Raw genomic sequence first — 19,602 nt, 5'->3', positions numbered from 1 at the left:
TTTTGTGGTCACAACTTGTAGTAAGGCTACAGTCAACCGTGTTCTCTCAAGTCTGTATCTAAAAAATCAGGAAGTCTGGAAGAGTCTGGAAGTGTTCGTAAAATCTGTAATCAACTCGTCATTCAAGCTTCTGTTTGAGCGAAAGGATCGTCAGTGTGTGGTGAGGTTGGTTCAACTTGTTTTCCATCAGATGAGAGTTCATTTTCTGGACCAAAATCTATAAGTTAGTGGCAGGTGTAACGAGTCTGACCACGACATGACATTGAATGCAGAGCAATGTGTAAGCAATGGTGGAGACGCAATCACAGGATTGATATAAGAACACACTAAAGACACCCTTTTCTAAATCAAACAAAGACTTGTGCAGCACTAAGAAAATAGCGTTTTCTCCTGTAAAGGTATATAACTATGATTGAATGATGATTTTCTAGAACTGGGGGTAATCCCCCTGACAGTCTTCCGTGGTTTGCTGTTCGAGCTAACCTGAAACCATGTTTCTGTTATTCCAAACAAATATAATGTTTGAAAGAAATGACAGAAAATCCGAGTCAGTTATTTCAGAGCCCCCCCCCCCCCCCCCACACACACACAAAAAAAACAAAAAAACAAATTGACGGTGTCGGTGACACACACACACACACACACACACACACACACACTCTCACACACACACACACACACACACACACACACACACACACACACACACACACACACACACACACACACACACACGCGTCGCAATGTAAGTGAAATATTATTGAACGCGACGTTAAACCTCATTTCACCTCACCACACCATGTGATGAGACCTGATTGGATCACGTGATCTTGATAAAAATCTATGGGAGAAAAATCATTTTTTGAGCGGCAGAATGAATTCCTTATGCTCCGCCTCGAACAAGACAGGCTGTACGTGATTTCTGTGGGAACGAAAAGTCCCTTTTTTCTATGCTTCGAAGCAAAAAAAAAACACAATATATTTTTTTCGAGTCACGCAACGTCGCGTGACATAACTAGATTTAACCTCAGCTCAATCGAACAGCTGTTTTCCATCAATTTTGAATTTGTTTTAATTCTTTTGCAATGAGTTTAAAACATGTCGGTAAGATAAATTCGTTGTTGGTGTATCACTCGGGGTGCATGCTGTTTTTTTGCGTCCCACTGAAGCGGGTGTAAAAGATGTTCTGGAATTTTCTCGTAAGAAATGATCCAAAGGAATTGTTGTAGCAAAATGTCTTATAGAAATGCTTGAGAGTGTATTTAAATATATATTTGATATTTTGTGCTAAATATACTCATTGCATACAACATATTTCACGTTAAACCAAAAGATATACACAAGTTGATACAACAAGTTGATAATGCTTGTATTTACCACAGTCCGCAGTTGTTCCTGAGGAGTGAGTGTCTACTACAAATCTGTGTGTTCATATCACCATCATTGTCACCATCACGACAGGGCCTTGACAATCAGTGTCACCATCACGACAGGGCCTTGGCTATCATTGTCACCATCACGACAGGTCTTGGCAATCATTGTCACCATCACGACAGCGCCTTAACAATCATTGTCACCATCACGACAACGCCTTGACAATCAGTGTCACCATCACGACAACGCCTTGACAATCAATGTCACCATCACGACAGCGCCTTGACAATCAATGTCACCATCCCGACTACGCCTTGACAATCAGTGTCACCATCACGACAGCGCCTTGACAATCATTGTCACCATCACGACAGCGCCTTGACAATCATTGCCACCATCACGACAGCGCCTTGACAATTAGTGCTTTCTTCTCCTCTCTCATGTTGATGTCGCTGCCCACTACAAGTGTCATGCTGACAGTGACAAACTCTGGGTTATACACCCCGAACATCGGCCACAGTGGCTGACTGGAGTCTACATTGTCTAACGTCGACATCACTTTATTCTCCTTCACATCAATGAAGACAATCTTCTTCCTGGCGTCATCATAGACAACACCGTAATGTAGTGTGTGTGATGACCCTGCTGTGTTGGGGAGAGTGTCAGGCAGACACAGCACATGCTTCCCCTCCTTCCATGTATCCCTGCATATCCCGCCGTGTGTAGTACAGTGGGCGACGGCCATGCTGCAGGAGCTGGGTTCTCCACTGATACAATGATGCACGTCCCTCTGCTCCTCCCTACACATACCCACCTCCAGGATGAGGTTGTTCCCTGCGAGTGGTTTGTCCAGACTGACCCTTGACTCTATCTCCCAGTACTGGGGACAGCCAGCCCGGGGGAGGGGGGCAGTGCTACATGTGCCCCTGTACTTCTTCAGTCTCCCCTCCCCTGCAGGTCTGGTGTCCGACTTCCTGTTGACCAGGTCTCCTTCTGTGTTGATGTGGACCCAGTCGAGATTAACTCTGTCTTTGTCATACTTCAGATGTATACCTACAACATATGAATGTAGTTTACTTGTGAATAAAACATAAGACAAACAGTGATAGTCAAGTTCTATAATGATATTTAAATGAAAGAAATTCACAATGTACTAATATACAAACAGTATAATATAATCACAGTTGAGTACTAAGAACATAAAACCTACTGTGTAATACCTTGGATCTATGTGTTTACATTGGATTCACTGATAATCCTTTAACCCGACTGTAGAATTAATAAGTGACAGGTCTTGTGTGTGGCTCGTCAGTTATCAAATTATTCAGAACGGCAGACACAAGACATCAACATTAATTTAATTACGTCACACAAATCAGAAATATTTGCAGTTGAGATTCTGAATTACAAATACGTGGGGATATACTGGGCACGACAATCACACAGTGGGCGAACAGACGCAATCACAGTGTACACCCTATTATAACAGAGACACGGATGAACGCGGTATAATGAGGAACATGTAGATTGCATGTCAGTGTTGAGATCACAGTGTCACGTGACCTGGTGACGTCATCTAGAGGCTGGTGAGGTATTGTGTGGCACGTTGCAGGACGCACAAGGGTTGACGATGGATGATAGTTTGGTTAGGCAGCATTGTCAGTACAGGACACCAACAATAAGACCCGTGAAGATTCCGGAATAGAACAGGTCTTCAGTAACCCTTGCTTGCCGTAAAAGGTGACTAACGGGATCGGGTGGTCAGGCTCGCTGACTTGGGTTGATACATGTCATCGATCCCAATTGCGTGGATCGATGCTCATGATAGCAATCACTGGATTTTCTGGTCCAGACTCGATTATTTACAGACTGCCGTCATATAGCTGGAATATTGCTGAGTGCGGCGTTAAACAACAAACCAGCAACAACCACAAACAATAAATAACACAAAAAAACACACTATTTTGATATATTTCTGGAATATTCTTGTAGATTGTAATTTGGAGTAGATGTTACATATATGTTATAAACTCCTTCTGGTTTCTTTATGAAGAACTTGCTGAGACTAAAAGCAGCTGAATTGAATGTAAATATACAAATATTATTCGAACAACCTTCCCGCAGACCCGTGAAAATCCAGCTTGACAATAAATCTTGCTTGTCGTAACACGCAACAAACTGGATCGGGTGGTCAGTTTCGTTGGCTTGGTTGATGCATGTCATCGAATCCCTATTGCGTGGATCGATGTCAATCACTGGATTGTCTGGTCCAAACTCGATTATTTACAGACCGCCGTCATATAGCTGGAATATTGCTGAGTGTGACGTTAAACAAACACAAAAATAAACAGAACAAAACTTCCAGCTTGTTGTTGTGACAAGGAACATCGCGCTTCACGTGCGAAATAGATTCGCCGCCGGTCAAGCACGTGCAACTCGTGGCGACACCGCCCTTAGTTCAGAAAACAGATGCGAGCAGACGACCAATTGGTTGCAAATTTCATTCTACAGTCAAGTCTCGTTTATCCGACACTCGTTACTCCGACAGTCGGCTTTATCCGACACTAATGATGGGAACCGATTAAATCAGTGCTATTTAGACCGTCTCGCACTCCGACTCCGACACACCTAACTTGCAGCAAATTACCGAAATCACTCATTAATCAGTCTCGTTAATCCGACACAGTGATCAGCGTACTCCGTGGTCATCTGCCCGCGAGTACACAGTCTGTGTTTTGATGCGAGACGAATCGTCGAGTACCTGCATATTTCAATGGCTGCACAGATAAACTTGCTTAACAATAAACAATTACTGCTTTAAATAAACAAAACAGGATTAATAACATGCCTAGATTACCTCAATCTCTTAAAATCGGATACGAGTTCTCGCTACCGCTGAGGACATCCTCATTACAGGTCACGCCAGAACGGCCTTTCTCGAACTTTGACCGACCAATGAAATTACGTATTAATTTCTCAAAAATCATAGTGGCAAATCAAAGTTTACTCTATGACTATCGTTGGTTATTTGAAACTCGGATGTTAAGCTTAGTACATGTGTCAGTGCATGGAAAAAGTTCTATTATACCACAGAGAGGGTATTAAGAGTGGAAATTGAACCCCACCTAACTGTACCATGTTGTGATCACACGAGTGACCCTGGAATCGGGATCATTTATTTTATTGATTATAATCAATAAGAAATATTTTTTACAATTTCTGTCAATGGGCGCAAACCACAATTATCCAAATAGAATCTGTAAATACTAATCAATAACGCTAGCTATTTACTGTGGTTTCCCGATATAATATATGCAGGTAAGGAATATTGAATAAGTGTAAAAAGAGGTTGTGAAATAACATTTTCCGTTAGAAACGATTGAAATATTGTAAATACAATCGACAAAACCCTTTCTATAAAATAACATGACATAACACGGGAGTGAGTGTTTTACTGTTGCTTATTATAAAATTAACAGTACTAGTATTGCAGCTATTCGCGTGGGTGGTGAGTGAGTATTTGCCTACTTCATTGGAGAAATTGGTGGAATGATACCAAAATGATGTTAGGTTTACTAATTAACACACATTGCATTTTTTATTCATGCCTCGGTCATGTTGTGAGATATCTAATCAATACCTATTCGTCTTATGTTTTATATACTAGTATCTATCTATCATCTTGGACAATTTACAATATTCGGAATCTATTTCACCTTATTTTCTCTCCTGTAAATTGTCCGGTTCGTCTTTTGGCTTTCTTTCCTGAACAAAGTATGGAAGTTACATCAAACTTAAAATGGCAACTGTCATCCCACCGTGTCATTTCGATCGTCAACTTCGTTGCTTTGCGCGCTATAACGGGGTGTACCATGGAGCCAAACAAGGGGGGGGGGGGGGGGGGGGGGGGGGGGGGATAAGTGTAAATGCACCATCCTACAGCTGATTACACTTAACTTGGCATGCATTTTCTTCTAATTAACGTCATGGTGATTCTGGGCCACAGTATGTTTCCCCAGCAGCCAAGAGGCGAGTGCATGGATCGCGTGGTCAGGCTTGGTCACTGGTATGTCCATGTCTCAACGCATCTACAGGTCAGTAGGCAGAATGACAGGACGTTCATGTGGAAGTTCCAGTGTCATAATCGTGATTACTGAACTCAGATGTTCATGTATTTGAGATTGGGGTCACACACACTGTCTACGGCATGTTCAAACGTGTAGCATTGCTAGTTCTATAACATTGGATAATCATCTGATACGTTGTGTATTACATGTGAGCGACGGGTAGTGTATCTATAACAGACCGCCATCATACAACTGGAATATTGCTGAGTGCGGCGTTAACCAACCAACAAACAAACCATAACCAAGTTTGTGAGTGTATATTGTCAAGTGTCAATAAGTCGGCGATTTTTTCAGAAATAGAATAATAATAATACAATCGAACTGATTCACACACGCACGACACAGGTTAACAGTGTTGATGGTAACAACATGAGGGGGAATGTTGAACAATTCACTGTACCTGCCATACGATTAACAAATTTTCTTTTTTCTTGGCTCCTTTAAAGATTATCTTGACCCATCAAGTGAAGAGCTGACAGTCTTACAGCTTTCAAACATATCAGAGTTCTTGTTGGATCACACCGTGAGTCTCCTCTGTGTGATGCACGTGAAATAGGTATAGTCCTCGCCTCCTGACATAGAGTCACGAAATATCGCGATTATTAATTAACGAAGTTAGCTACATGAGTGCTAATACTTATAAATCGAAAACTGGACATTTCGCTGTTAAGGAATATGACTTACAGTAATACAAATTATAATTGCGTTTTGGTCATGTTGTCAGAGAGCCACTGAGGATCGGCAGTCACATGGACCGCGAGCGATTATATATTTAGCAGCGTTTTGGAGCGTACGAACATTGCCAGCACGAAATGAAAGAAGAGTACGTGCAGATGAAGTATTTAAAGGACCATCGACCAAGGTCACTGTCTAAATATTATGCTCGCAGTCCACCTGACTGTAGAATTTCCCCCATTTTAAAACTCAATGATGATGTTTTATCGCAAAGAAAATGTACATTTCTTGAATATTGCACTTTAAATTTTGTTACATTACCCGTAGGTTATTATTTCGCATTGGCGGAAAGGCTTGTTTTCACTCAATACGTATTGGCACACATTCAGCTTTCTTCGTTAATTAATAATGCTGATCAGACCCGTGAAGAAAAGGTCGGGGTAGAATAGGTCTTCAGCCACCCATATGTAAAAGGCGACTATGCTTGTCGTAAGAGGCGACTAACGGGATCTGGTGGTCAAGCTCGCTGACTTTGTTTATGCATGTCATCGATCCCAATTGCGTGGATCGATGCTCATGATATTAATCACTGGATTGTCTGGTCCAGAAATGATTATTTACAGACCGCCGTCATACAGCTGGAATATTGCTGAGTACGGCGTTAAACAATAAACCGACAACAACCAACCTTAATTGATTCTTGCGACGTGATATTTCAAGGTGGCGAGAGCTATAATGTCTTGCAAGTAAGGCCGAGGCGCATTTGCAACGAGAAGCCACGCCAAAAATGCCTTTAAGCTAAGCACATGCCTAAATTAAAGAATGCCACATAGACAGTATCTCAATGAACAGACCAAATGGCGACTTGTGTGTACGATAGAGGGTAGACGTCAGTATTCCCAAGTTGCCCGAATGTCTAGCACTTCAAAAAGTGTAATTTTCAGTCAAACGGGTGGGGTTGCAATGCGACTTTGGCCTATGACGTTGAGAGCGACTTGATAATACCTCATGAAGTGAAGCCCTGCCAAGTTGATGAGCAGATGTAAGTATTAGAATACTCTTTGTTCAAGTGCTTCCTTGCCTATATAGTCGGATGAGTTCATATATGAGATAATATGGATTGTTTTAATTTTTCTTGTATGAAAATACATGCAAGAAATGAGTTCACCCCACGGAGCCTCCTTGAATGCAAGCTGTGAAAACACATAAGGTACAAAAACAAAGTAACTTTCGTCAGATCCTTGTTGGGCGGTCGGGTAGCCTAGTGGTTAAAGCGTTCGCTCGTCACGCCGAAGACCCGGTTTCGATTCCTGACATGGGTACAATGTGTGAAGCCCATTTCTTGTGTCCCCCGCCTTGATATTGCTGGAATATTGCTAAAAGCGGCGTAAAACCTTACTCACTCACTCATATCCTTGTTTTGTCATATTGTGATGTTTTACCGTACTAGTTTTCACAGAAACTCAAAGCTTTTTACAAAAAATGCAAACTGGAGTTTATTTTTCAACAACCAGAAGGTATATGGAGTAAAATGAAACTAAAACTAGCCTATTAGACTCTGGATTATATAATTAGTTATCAAGACATTTGATAACCAGACCTTCAAAATGTGAAAAAAAGGTAGTACTCATAGTGGTATTTATTTGGTAAATTGAGGTTTTCGGGAAAATTACTTGGATATAAAGCCATCTCCACTGATCTCTGAATTCGAACATTCAACCTGTGAAAATAGTATGCCTGCTGATTATCAAATCCACATCACTTAACTTGACATAAACTGGATCATCACAAGGCGTAAATTTACATACCCGCCCAACCTTTCTGGCATAGTGTAGCTCTTCCTCCGCTACCCAATGGAGGGAGGGAATCGTGTAGCCCTGCCCCCCCCCCCCCCCCCCCCCCCCGATTAATGAAATAAGGATATCTTGCAGCAATGCATCCCCTGATTAATTAAATAAGGGTATCTTGCAGCCCTGCCACCCCTGATTTTTTAAATAAGGGTATCTTGCAGCCCTGCCTCCCCTGATTAATAAAACAAGGGTATACTCTAACCCTGCTTCCCCTTAATTAATAAAATAAGGTTTTATTGTAGTCTGGCTTTCTCTAATTAATGGAGTAAAGGTATATTGTAGTCGTGCCTGCCCTAATTAATGGAGTTGGGTATGTAGTAGCCCCCCCCCCTCCCCCCCCCCCCCCCTCCCCCCCCCCCACCTCCCCCAAGTTAATGAAGTAAGGGTTTCTTGCATCCCTGCCACCCCTGATTTAAAAAAAGGGTATCTTGCAGCCCTGCCTCCCCTGATTAATGAAATAAGGGCATACTCTAGGCCTACCTCCCCTGATTAATGAAATAAGGGTATCTTGCAGCCCTGCCACCCCTTATTTTTTAGAATTAGGGGATCTTGCAGCCCTCCCCTGGTTAATGGAATAAGGGTATACTCTAGGCCTGCTTTCCCTTAATTAATGAAATAAGGGTATATTGTAGTCCTGCTTTCTCTAATTAATGGAGTAAAGGTATATTGTAGTCATGCCTCCCCTAATAAATGGAGTTGGGGAATATTGCAGCCCCGCCTCCTTATGTTATGGTGTGAGTGTATGTAGTAGCCACCCTCATGGAGGAAGGGTATATTGTATCACTGCCTTCCCTAATCAACAGAGTGTCGCCCTACCTCCGCTTTTAACTGAAGTGAGGTATTTATGTGTTACCATGTGAACTTCAACCGCACACGACCGGCTATGACAACAGGAACATACGTTGCATGTACTTACACTGAAGGATAGATGACCGGTCAATCTTTCTGGCATCCAGGAAGTATATTCCTGAAAGAAGAGAAAACTCATTGTATTTCAGATTCATTTCATGACTACAATAACTCGTACGTTGGCAAGTACCAAAGTATCGATATTTCTCTAGGTATTTTACATGACAATGTGCAGTCATCTGCACCCTAGACTGCATGTCGACATGACTAATCGAGCTTGGCTCCAGAGGAAGTATATTATTTATAAGAGATTCTAACATCTGAGTTATGATTAGTTGTTTGGAGTTCTTCGTCTTCCTCTTATCAAGTAATGAATTCCACGGAAACCTGTTTATATTCTTGAAATTACATATTATTGAAACAATCAGAAATCTCGAGTATCCTGTGGGGGTTGAGGTGTTAGGGTTTAGGGTGTTAGGGATGGCACTCCTATCCTGACCTCTGAAAATCACATTGGACAACGAAATGAAAATAGTATCATCGCAATACAAAAACAGATTACAACTAACAAGATGACCTAGTATGCTTGAAGAATTGTAAACACCATTAGCAATAATAAGCAGTCACTTCACTTGAAATTAACATAATGAATCTTACCTAGGGGTTCCAGGTAGTCCTTTAAGAACGTGGCATTTTCTATCAAGCGTTTCCTCTCCATTTTGAAGTCCTAATGTAAAAACAGAAACAAATTATAATATAACAATGGTTGTTGCGATAAGACTTTGCGTGTTACATGTTAAGTTTAGAATTTTAAGGGGCATTTTATGCTAATATATTTACTACAACTGTACTAGAGAAAATCGTTTGTGAAAACTGCCAGTGTGAAAATAACATCTGATATAAAGTGAAGTCATTTACTTACATCATGTACGAATGGTGGGATAACCAGTGCACTATATATGTTGATCAATCCATAATTTATTTATTGTATATTCATAGAGACGTAGCTGAGACAAACAAATGTTGTTTGTTCTCTTATTTACCTTTTCCCGATCTTTGAAAATGAAGATCTCATTTTGCAAGTCTAGAAAATACAATAACAAAAAATAGATATAGTGAGTGTTATCTAGAAAGATATCATTATGTGGTTTTGGTTTTCAACACATTATAATTGATATAAGATACTTCGATGTTTTGTAAATTTATGCTCGAATTAAATAATGATTTCAAACACACGAACTCAAGTTATACCACACGAAGAAAGAAAATTACCTTTTATAGTCGGCATGGTATCTAGTTCATCTACGCCCTTGTCAGAGGTGCTGAAGGTGCCAAACATTTCAACCAATTCGTGAAGAGCTCTATGTCCTTGATGAATGAAACTCATGGACTGTGTTTTCACTGAATCTTCGGGAAGAGCGCGGAGAAGGTCTTCGTCTATCTTGTTGACAATGGTAGATGACAGGTCCATGAATTGGGCGTGTGTGGTAGATGCCATGGCTCTTTCAGCATATCTTAGTGTAGTCAGTACAGCTGAGCTACTGGTTTCCAGACATTCCATATCTTTCCGGAGAATACTTCTGTTTTCCTCTACTTGCTTTTCTATTTGCTGGGTGTGATGCTTTAACCTTTGAACCAAACTCAGAGCAAGGCCGCTATGGACATCAGCTATTTCCTTCTTCACTTGATCTGCCCTTTCCTCCAGCTCTGTAACCCGGGTCTGTTGCTGTCTGAAGGAGGCCTTTATCTTCTCCAGATATTCCTTGTGCCGACGAACTTTGTTTACAAGACTCTCTTCAGTTTTTTCAAATGCTACATCAAGTGCTTTAATACCATGGTCGGCGTGGTTTCCTTTGATACACACATCGCAAACTGATGTGTTGCATTGTTTGTCAAAATATTTGACAAGTTCACGATGATGAGTTGAACAGGTCGAGAGACCTAGTCGTTCCTGAATTGGCATTTTCTTAAAATCTTCAGCCAGTACAACCGTGTGTTGAAAGGTGGCACGTGTCGTCTCGTGTTTCGTTGTGCAATTAGCACACATAGATATGTTGCACGTCTTACAATGATGTACTACCTCCCCCTTGCATTGTTCTGTTTGGTATTCACATTCAGGTTTTGCTTTTGCAAATAAGATTTCATTTCTTCTCACGAAGTCGACTGTTCCACTTTCCTCCACCATGTTGATGTCTCGCCCACATGAACACACAATGTTCTTCTGGTGGAGCTGGTCAATGCAGGGTTTACAGGCGGCATGGAGACATGGCAACAGGAGCAGTTGTCTGGTGTCACAATCTGAAGAAGTTTTCAGAACACAGCCAGTTTCCTCCACTAGAGTCGCTGAAAACATTAATATAAGTGTATAAGTGATAAACCTAACCTAACAGTTACAAGGAAGAATATTACTATTTGTTAAATAGACCAACCTTCAGATGTTAATGAATCTCTTTTTTCACTGGTCTCTCTGTCAGTGTGAATGACGGTAAGGGCTTCAAACTTTTGCTGAATGTCCTTCAAATCCTGCAATTAAGCATCAAATATATTCAAGAATAATTTTTATACCAAATAAAAGTTTATCATGACATATTGAGATTTCATCAACTACACATTATATGCAGAATGACATCAATATTTTTGTGGAATTCATGTGGATTTGAAAGACATTTGAAGCAGCAAAAAGAAACTGTACATTCCAATCACCATGTGCGCTTGGTTCGATGTTGCTTTAAACAGTACTTGAAGTATACCACAGCGTGTCATGTAATGTCCCTTTATGTTCCCACATGACTCACAAGACGCATAGGTTTGTTTCATACTTAAGGTACCCGACGCTGACCAGCGACATGGCATTTTGCCCTTCCAACCAATGAAACCAATTAATAACAGATAATGAACCACCATAGGCACTACCTGCCAACTGTAACGAAGGCTTACCTTGGACAAACTTTCATTTTTGCCTTTCATCTCGTCTAACATTGCTTGAACTTGAATAAAAATGAAAACAAAATGACGAATCCAATCAAGGCATATTTTAAAACAAACATCCTCCAAAACCTTGCCATCTAAATGCATTATTTAAACTTATATTTGTATATTCATCTTTCAGTAAATGGCAAAGATTTTGACTCCGATAGACACGTTAGGTTCTATTGCCTACACCAAACACTATACACAGAACACAACTAGTGGAATGTATTGTATGTGTATGTTGTATCATGATGTCTTACCCGCTTTCGTCCTGTTCTTCTCCTGCTCCAGATGCTGGGACAATATGCGATTTTCCTTCTTTAAAGATGTTTCCTGCTGTCCATGCTGCACATTTAATTCTTTGACATCCCTCTCACATTCAGCCTTGGTATGTTGTGCTTCTTGTCTCGAATCATCTAGTTCCTTGAACAGAATGTTGCATTATTAGGATCTGGTCTCATGTAAGGTCCTTTTTCTTATACTGGTGGTATACATACACCTAACAGCCACTCTAATAATCCCCTTTAAAAAGGATTTTTAAAAATTGAAAATAATAAACCTTTGTTAACTTATTAAAACAATAACTACAAGAACAAAACCTCCAGGGCCATTACAAAATTAATGTCTACCTTCTGCAAGACAGCAACCTTCTGTTCCATTATAGACACCCGCTCCTGTACCTCTGTCTCACTGACAAATACCAGGCTTGGTGAATCTTGAACAAAACCGAAAATGTTACATGCACACTTTGACTAAATGAGCCATACAACATAAGGTCTGTCCATTCTACCAATTCTAACAAGCTCACGCTAACATTCAATACCTTTGGGAGGACAGAGGGAAGGGGATGGGGTAGGAGGAGTGTTAAACGACTTCAATTCACAATCAGTTAAAGTGGTTTAATTACCATGTTCCCAAGTGGCATCCTAACCTCTTTTCAAAGTTTCAAGCCACACAGGAAGCCAGTTGCAAAATAATTCAATTATTGATCATGCTCTACATTGCGTTACGAAAATGCTAATTATTGATCATATGGATATGTAGGGTTCCAATCGGCATTTGGTATGATGACATTAATGGCACATGCAAGATGGTTTTACCTAATTCATTAGCACTGTCAGATATACACACTACCATACCAAGTAAGGTCATATTAAAGTGAGATGGTCTTTTTTCACAATGTCTACCTTCATGTTTCGTTTTTTTGTCCAACTGCTCTTTGAGATGTCTGTGGTTTTCGTGTAGCACAACACAGAATTGTTTATACACATCCTCATCCTTTTTCATCAATATTTCCAGCAGTTTTTCAGTCTGTGCTCGTTTCTTGTCTTCTTCTTTACATATCTCATACTCCAAGTCGCTGAATGCTCCGGTAGACCACAGGTTGTCAAGCACCTCTTCTGGGTGCAGGTCCCTTTTGAGTAAAGGTAGGTTCCTTCTGATAATTTCTGCATGCTTCATGTTCTTTCTCCAGAGTCTCTCTGCACCAGGTTGTGTATCCTAGTTGACAAGAAGCTGAAGTATCACTTAGAATCATAAACTACCTGAATGTTATCTACGTGATGGAATGCACAGAAGTTCGTCATTATAGATAAGTAGAAACCCGTATGTTTTGTACCACAGATGCATAAAATGCTCAAACCACTGGCAGATAACTGTTCGTAAATGAGGTATTAAAACTATGGCCAAGTATGCTTAAGCTAGCAGAGTGAGACCATGGGGAATTATTTGTTAAGCATCAAATGTAAATGTATATATTTGGACAATGTAAATCGTACAGATTATGTATTTGCTCAGAAACAATCCACAATGAGACATTTTAGGTCTTAATTGTGAGCCTGGACAAATTAAGATGGCGTTGTTATTGTTTTTATAATAGCGCTACCACACCTAACACAGAGGGAATCAATGCGAGAAATTCTTCTTTCAAAAAGTAAAGAAAGGAATTGGCAGTCCGAGAGGGAAGTTCCAGAAGTTTTTGCTGCTGTGATAGCTACAGTTTCGTTGGATCTGTGCACTGATAACAGAAATAGTCTGCTCAACTGACAATAGCGAGGAGCGCTTGCACCTGGAATTTTACACATTTGCCATTAGTACTTCCAGCACTTACAGGAAATATGGTAAGATGGACATGTTTCTATGCATGGATCACGGCCGCTTTGAACAGTATACAAGTTATATCACGTCGTTTCAGCTTAATGTGGGAGGAAAGCCGGACGTGTTGCAGGTCTCTGAAGTTTACCAATTTACCACATAGGAAAACCCACGAACACATTAACAAACATTGAAAGGAATCGGGGCGAAGCGGAATTCGAACCTACAGTCATAGGTTTCTTATCTCTGAAGTGGCGTACTAGGCGAGAGACGAGACACAACACACCTAAATATTCATAGATTTTTCTACACACCCAGATTGCTACCTTGTTTTCTTTATAATAATTATATATTGCCCAGCTACGAACTTATATTTGGCTTTCAAAGAGATGTAATGAATACACATCACATATATTAAAGTATTTACAGGTTAGATTTACTGAATATTCATGTTTATATTTTGTCTCATTCGACGGATATAATTAATACATTTCTTCTTTCTTGGTTTGATGACTGGCTGAAGTAGATTCCTTTTCATCTATATTTTAGATGTATCTTATCAATATATTTTCATAAAGTTCGGGGTAATGCTATTAATATCCTCCATGTTATTATTAATGATCTATCATATAATCGGTTCAGGGTCGTTCTTCAAGAGGCTGTTTCAGATATCTTCTGTCTCATACATCTTCCCGAGGCAAAGGAGTTAACTGTCTATAACAGTTCAGATTCCGAACTAGGCTGAAATTATGGAGTTACATTTTGGCTGGACTAACGAGTCTATGCAAAGTCAAATCAAAATCGTGTAACAAAATCGACATCCGATTTATAAAGAACATGGCGGCTGCTGTGCAAATTTCAGTCAATTGCACGATTTTCAGAGCAAGTGTGCCATCAACTTGGCGTCGACAGATATTTTCCAAATCCTTTCATGTATAATGAATAATCCTTTAATCAAAGTGCTCAAATGAGTTGATGCTATCGCGAATTAAGTCCCGTTCTATGAAAATAAAGAGCTTGATTAATAGATCAGATCGTCTTGATTTTGGCGTCGACATTTTGTTAAAGCAAATGTAGGGGATGTGAGAGATGGAATCTGATTGGTCAGTAGCGGGGACCTAGAAGGGAAATAACTTATAAAAGTGGCTGGTGGCGCTACGAAGGAGACATAAAATTATTGCCTAGGGTTGAAAGGTATGTTATAGTCAGCTAACTCCCTTTTCTGGGGAAGATAGTTTCATATGATATTGATACCTTTTTGTTTGATCTTTAATTTCTACAGATTTTAAAGATTTGACATATTTTCATATTGTCATGCACGATACCATATTATTCGGTTAAGTAAGTAATGTTTGAGGGGGAAATAATGTGTTTTTTTTTAGAAACCAATCTGGTGTGAGACTCCCTGTTTTATGTACAACAATATATTGTTGAAAAACTGTGAAATAAAATATTTTCTTCTATGCAACTGACTATACATACTACTATACATTACATGATATTTTGTGCTTAGTGTATGAAATAAAAACATCAATAAGTAGTGTTTGATTATTCTTAACTATCTTGACCATCGTATTTCTTGACAGCTTTATTTTGTAAATCAAGTGACGTAATCATTAATAAATTTGATAAATCATTCAAGACCAGGTCTAAGTAAAGAAAAAAAGAAACAATTTGCTCATCAAATGAGCAGGAAAATGCACATCTTTTTTGTGTGAAATATTACTCTGAAAACAATGTGGTCAATGGGGCAGACAGAACATAATGTTATTAAATCAATGCATCTTTGTTTACACAGAATAGTCTGTTTTCAGTTAAGATCAAAAGACACCTGGCACAATGCCATACCACTATCTGTTTTGAAATCCAGAATGTTTTATATAGCTGCACTTGTCACTAATACCCAACCATAATGTTAATGCATGTCTGTTTGCCTGTTCTACACATTGGGTTTGACTTTTATTATTTTGTTTACAGGGTGCCAAAATAATAATAATTTGACTGATTTCTGGATGTGATTTCTTACATGTATGGGAAACAGAACATTTTTTCCTCTTTTGAGACAGAATATATTCAAGAATAATTTTTATACCAAATAAAAGTTTATCATGACATATTGAGATTTCATCAACTACACATTATATGCAAAATGACGTCAATATTTTTGTGGAATTCATGTGGATTTGAAAGACATTTGAAGCAGCAAAAAGAAACTGTACATTCCAATCACCACGTGCGCTTGGTTCGATGTTGCTTTAAACAGTACTTGAAGTATACCACAGCGTGTCATGTAATGTCCCTTTATGTTCCCACATGACTCACAAGACGCATAGGTTTGTTTCATACTTAAGGTACCCGACGCTGACCAGCGACATGGCATTTTGCCCTTCCAACCAATGAAACCAATTAATAACAGATAATGAACCACCATAAGCACTACCTGCCAACTGTAACGAAGGCTTACCTTGGACAAACTTTCATTTTTGCCTTTCATCTCGTCTAACATTGCTTGAACTTGAATAAAAATGAAAACAAAATGACGAATCCAATCAAGGCATATTTTAAAACAAACATCCTCCAAAACCTTGCCATCTAAATGCATTATTTAAACTTATATTTGTATATTCATCTTTCAGTAAATGGCAAAGATTTTGACTCCGATAGACACGTTAGGTTCTATTGCCTACACCAAACACTATACACAGAACACAACTAGTGGAATGTATTGTATGTGTATGTTGTATCATGATGTCTTACCCGCTTTCGTCCTGTTCTTCTCCTGCTCCAGATGCTGGGACAATATGCGATTTTCCTTCTTTAAAGATGTTTCCTGCTGTCCATGCTGCACATTTAATTCTTTGACATCCCTCTCACATTCAGCCTTGGTATGTTGTGCTTCTTGTCTCGAATCATCTAGTTCCTTGAACAGAATGTTGCATTATTAGGATCTGGTCTCATGTAAGGTCCTTTTTCTTATACTGGTGGTATACATACACCTAACAGCCACTCTAATAATCCCCTTTAAAAAGGATTTTTAAAAATTGAAAATAATAAACCTTTGTTAACTTATTAAAACAATAACTACAAGAACAAAACCTCCAGGGCCATTACAAAATTAATGTCTACCTTCTGCAAGACAGCAACCTTCTGTTCCATTATAGACACCCGCTCCTGTACCTCTGTCTCACTGACAAATACCAGGCTTGGTGAATCTTGAACAAAACCGAAAATGTTACATGCACACTTTGACTAAATGAGCCATACAACATAAGGTCTGTCCATTCTACCAATTCTAACAAGCTCACGCTAACATTCAATACCTTTGGGAGGACAGAGGGAAGGGGATGGGGTAGGAGGAGTGTTAAACGACTTCAATTCACAATCAGTTAAAGTGGTTTAATTACCATGTTCCCAAGTGGCATCCTAACCTCTTTTCAAAGTTTCAAGCCACACAGGAAGCCAGTTGCAAAATAATTCAATTATTGATCATGCTCTACATTGCGTTACGAAAATGCTAATTATTGATCATATGGATATGTAGGGTTCCAATCGGCATTTGGTATGATGACATTAATGGCACATGCAAGATGGTTTTACCTAATTCATTAGCACTGTCAGATATACACACTACCATACCAAGTAAGGTCATATTAAAGTGAGATGGTCTTTTTTCACAATGTCTACTTTCATGTTTCTCTTTTTTGTCCAACTGCTCTTTGAGATGTCTGTGGTTTTCGTGTAGCACAACACAGAATTGTTTATACACATCCTCATCCTTTTTCATCAATATTTCCAGCAGTTTTTCAGTCTGTGCTCGTTTCTTGTCTTCTTCTTTACATATCTCATACTCCAAGTCGCTGAATGCTCCGGTAGACCACATGTTGTCAAGCACCTCTTCTGGGTGCAGGTCCCTTTTGAGTAAAGGTAGGTTCCTTCTGATAATTTCTGCATGCTTCATGTTCTTTCTCCAGAGTCTCTCTGCACCAGGTTGTGTATCCTAGTTGACAAGAAGCTGAAGTATCACTTAGAATCATAAACTACCTGAATGTTATCTACGTGATGGAATGCACAGAAGTTCGTCATTATAGATAAGTAGAAACCCGTATGTTTTGTACCACAGATGCATAAAATGCTCAAACCACTGGCAGATAACTGTTCGTAAATGAGGTATTAAAACTATGGCCAAGTATGCTTAAGCTAGCAGAGTGAGACCATGGGGAATTATTTGTTAAGCATCAAATGTAAATGTATATATTTGGACAATGTAAATCGTACAGATTATGTATTTGCTCAGAAACAATCCACAATGAGACATTTTAGGTCTTAATTGTGAGCCTGGACAAATTAAGATGGCGTTGTTATTGTTTTTATAATAGCGCTACCACACCTAACACAGAGGGAATCAATGCGAGAAATTCTTCTTTCAAAAAGTAAAGAAAGGAATTGGCAGTCCGAGAGGGAAGTTCCAGAAGTTTTTGCTGCTGTGATAGCTACAGTTTCGTTGGATCTGTGCAGTGATAACAGAAATAGTCTGCTCAACTGACAATAGCGAGGAGCGCTTGCACCTGGAATTTTACACATTTGCCATTAGTACTTCCAGCACTTACAGGAAATATGGTAAGATGGACATGTTTCTATGCATGGATCACGGCCGCTTTGAACAGTATACAAGTTATATCACGTCGTTTCAGCTTAATGTGGGAGGAAAGCCGGACGTGTTGCAGGTCTCTGAAGTTTACCAATTTACCACATAGGAAAACCCACGAACACATTAACAAACATTGAAAGGAATCGGGGCGAAGCGGAATTCGAACCTACAGTCATAGGTTTCTTATCTCTGAAGTGGCGTACTAGGCGAGAGACGAGACACAACACACCTAAATATTCATAGATTTTTCTACACACCCAGATTGCTACCTTGTTTTCTTTATAATAATTATATATTGCCCAGCTACGAACTTATATTTGGCTTTCAAAGAGATGTAATGAATACACATCACATATATTAAAGTATTTACAGGTTAGATTTACTGAATATTCATGTTTATATTTTGTCTCATTCGACGGATATAATTAATACATTTCTTCTTTCTTGGTTTGATGACTGGCTGAAGTAGATTCCTTTTCATCTATATTTTAGCTGTATCTTATCAATATATTTTCATAAAGTTCGGGGTAATGCTATTAATATCCTCCATGTTATTATTAATGATCTATCATATAATCGGTTCAGGGTCGTTCTTCAAGAGGCTGTTTCAGATATCTTCTGTCTCATACATCTTCCCGAGGCAAAGGAGTTAACTGTCTATAACAGTTCAGATTCCGAACTAGGCTGAAATTATGGAGTTACTTTTTGGCTGGACTAACGAGTCTATGCAAAGTCAAATCAAAATCGTGTAACAAAATCGACATCCGATTTATAAAGAACATGGCGGCTGCTGTGCAAATTTCAGTCAATTGCACGATTTTCAGAGCAAGTGTGCCATCAACTTGGCGTCGACAGATATTTTCCAAATCCTTTCATGTATAATGAATAATCCTTAAATCAAAGTGCTCAAATGAGTTGATGCTATCGCGAATTAAGTCCCGTTCTATGAAAATAAAGAGCTTGATTAATAGATCAGATCGTCTTGATTTTGGCGTCGACATTTTGTTAAAGCAAA

The 19,602-nt window shown here is 39.4% G+C and overlaps 1 protein-coding gene across 3 annotated transcripts in view; it reads right to left on the bottom strand.

Moving 5' to 3' along the window:
* Positions 1-585: 585 nt before the first annotated feature.
* LOC139447944 (paramyosin-like) overlaps positions 586-19,602 on the bottom strand; it is a 39,862-nt gene continuing 20,845 nt past the window's right edge. For 2 of the 3 annotated variants that reach the window (XM_071229445.1, XM_071229446.1), the window contains exons 3-16: positions 17,624-17,936; positions 17,066-17,151; positions 16,697-16,859; positions 16,404-16,453; positions 13,033-13,345; positions 12,475-12,560; positions 12,106-12,268; positions 11,813-11,862; positions 11,305-11,398; positions 10,148-11,218; positions 9,919-9,959; positions 9,533-9,602; positions 8,943-8,993; positions 586-2,427 (exon numbers count right to left, since the gene is read on the bottom strand). In XM_071229445.1, the coding sequence (XP_071085546.1) occupies positions 1,772-2,427; positions 8,943-8,993; positions 9,533-9,602; positions 9,919-9,959; positions 10,148-11,218; positions 11,305-11,398; positions 11,813-11,862; positions 12,106-12,268; positions 12,475-12,560; positions 13,033-13,345; positions 16,404-16,453; positions 16,697-16,859; positions 17,066-17,151; positions 17,624-17,897 (3,168 nt within the window). In that variant the 5' untranslated portion in view covers positions 17,898-17,936 and the 3' untranslated portion in view covers positions 586-1,771. The remainder of the gene's footprint in view (positions 2,428-8,942; positions 8,994-9,532; positions 9,603-9,918; positions 9,960-10,147; positions 11,219-11,304; positions 11,399-11,812; positions 11,863-12,105; positions 12,269-12,474; positions 12,561-13,032; positions 13,346-16,403; positions 16,454-16,696; positions 16,860-17,065; positions 17,152-17,623; positions 17,937-19,602) is intronic. The other variant, XM_071229447.1, reaches the window with a different exon arrangement.

Source organism: Haliotis cracherodii, unplaced genomic scaffold (genome assembly GCF_022045235.1).
Source record: "Haliotis cracherodii isolate W230 unplaced genomic scaffold, xgHalCrac1.p SCAF_7, whole genome shotgun sequence".
In the NCBI taxonomy this organism is placed as follows: domain Eukaryota; kingdom Metazoa; phylum Mollusca; class Gastropoda; order Lepetellida; family Haliotidae; genus Haliotis; species Haliotis cracherodii.
Note: the sequence above shows the minus strand (reverse complement) of the source record. Positions and strands in the feature narration are given on the sequence as shown.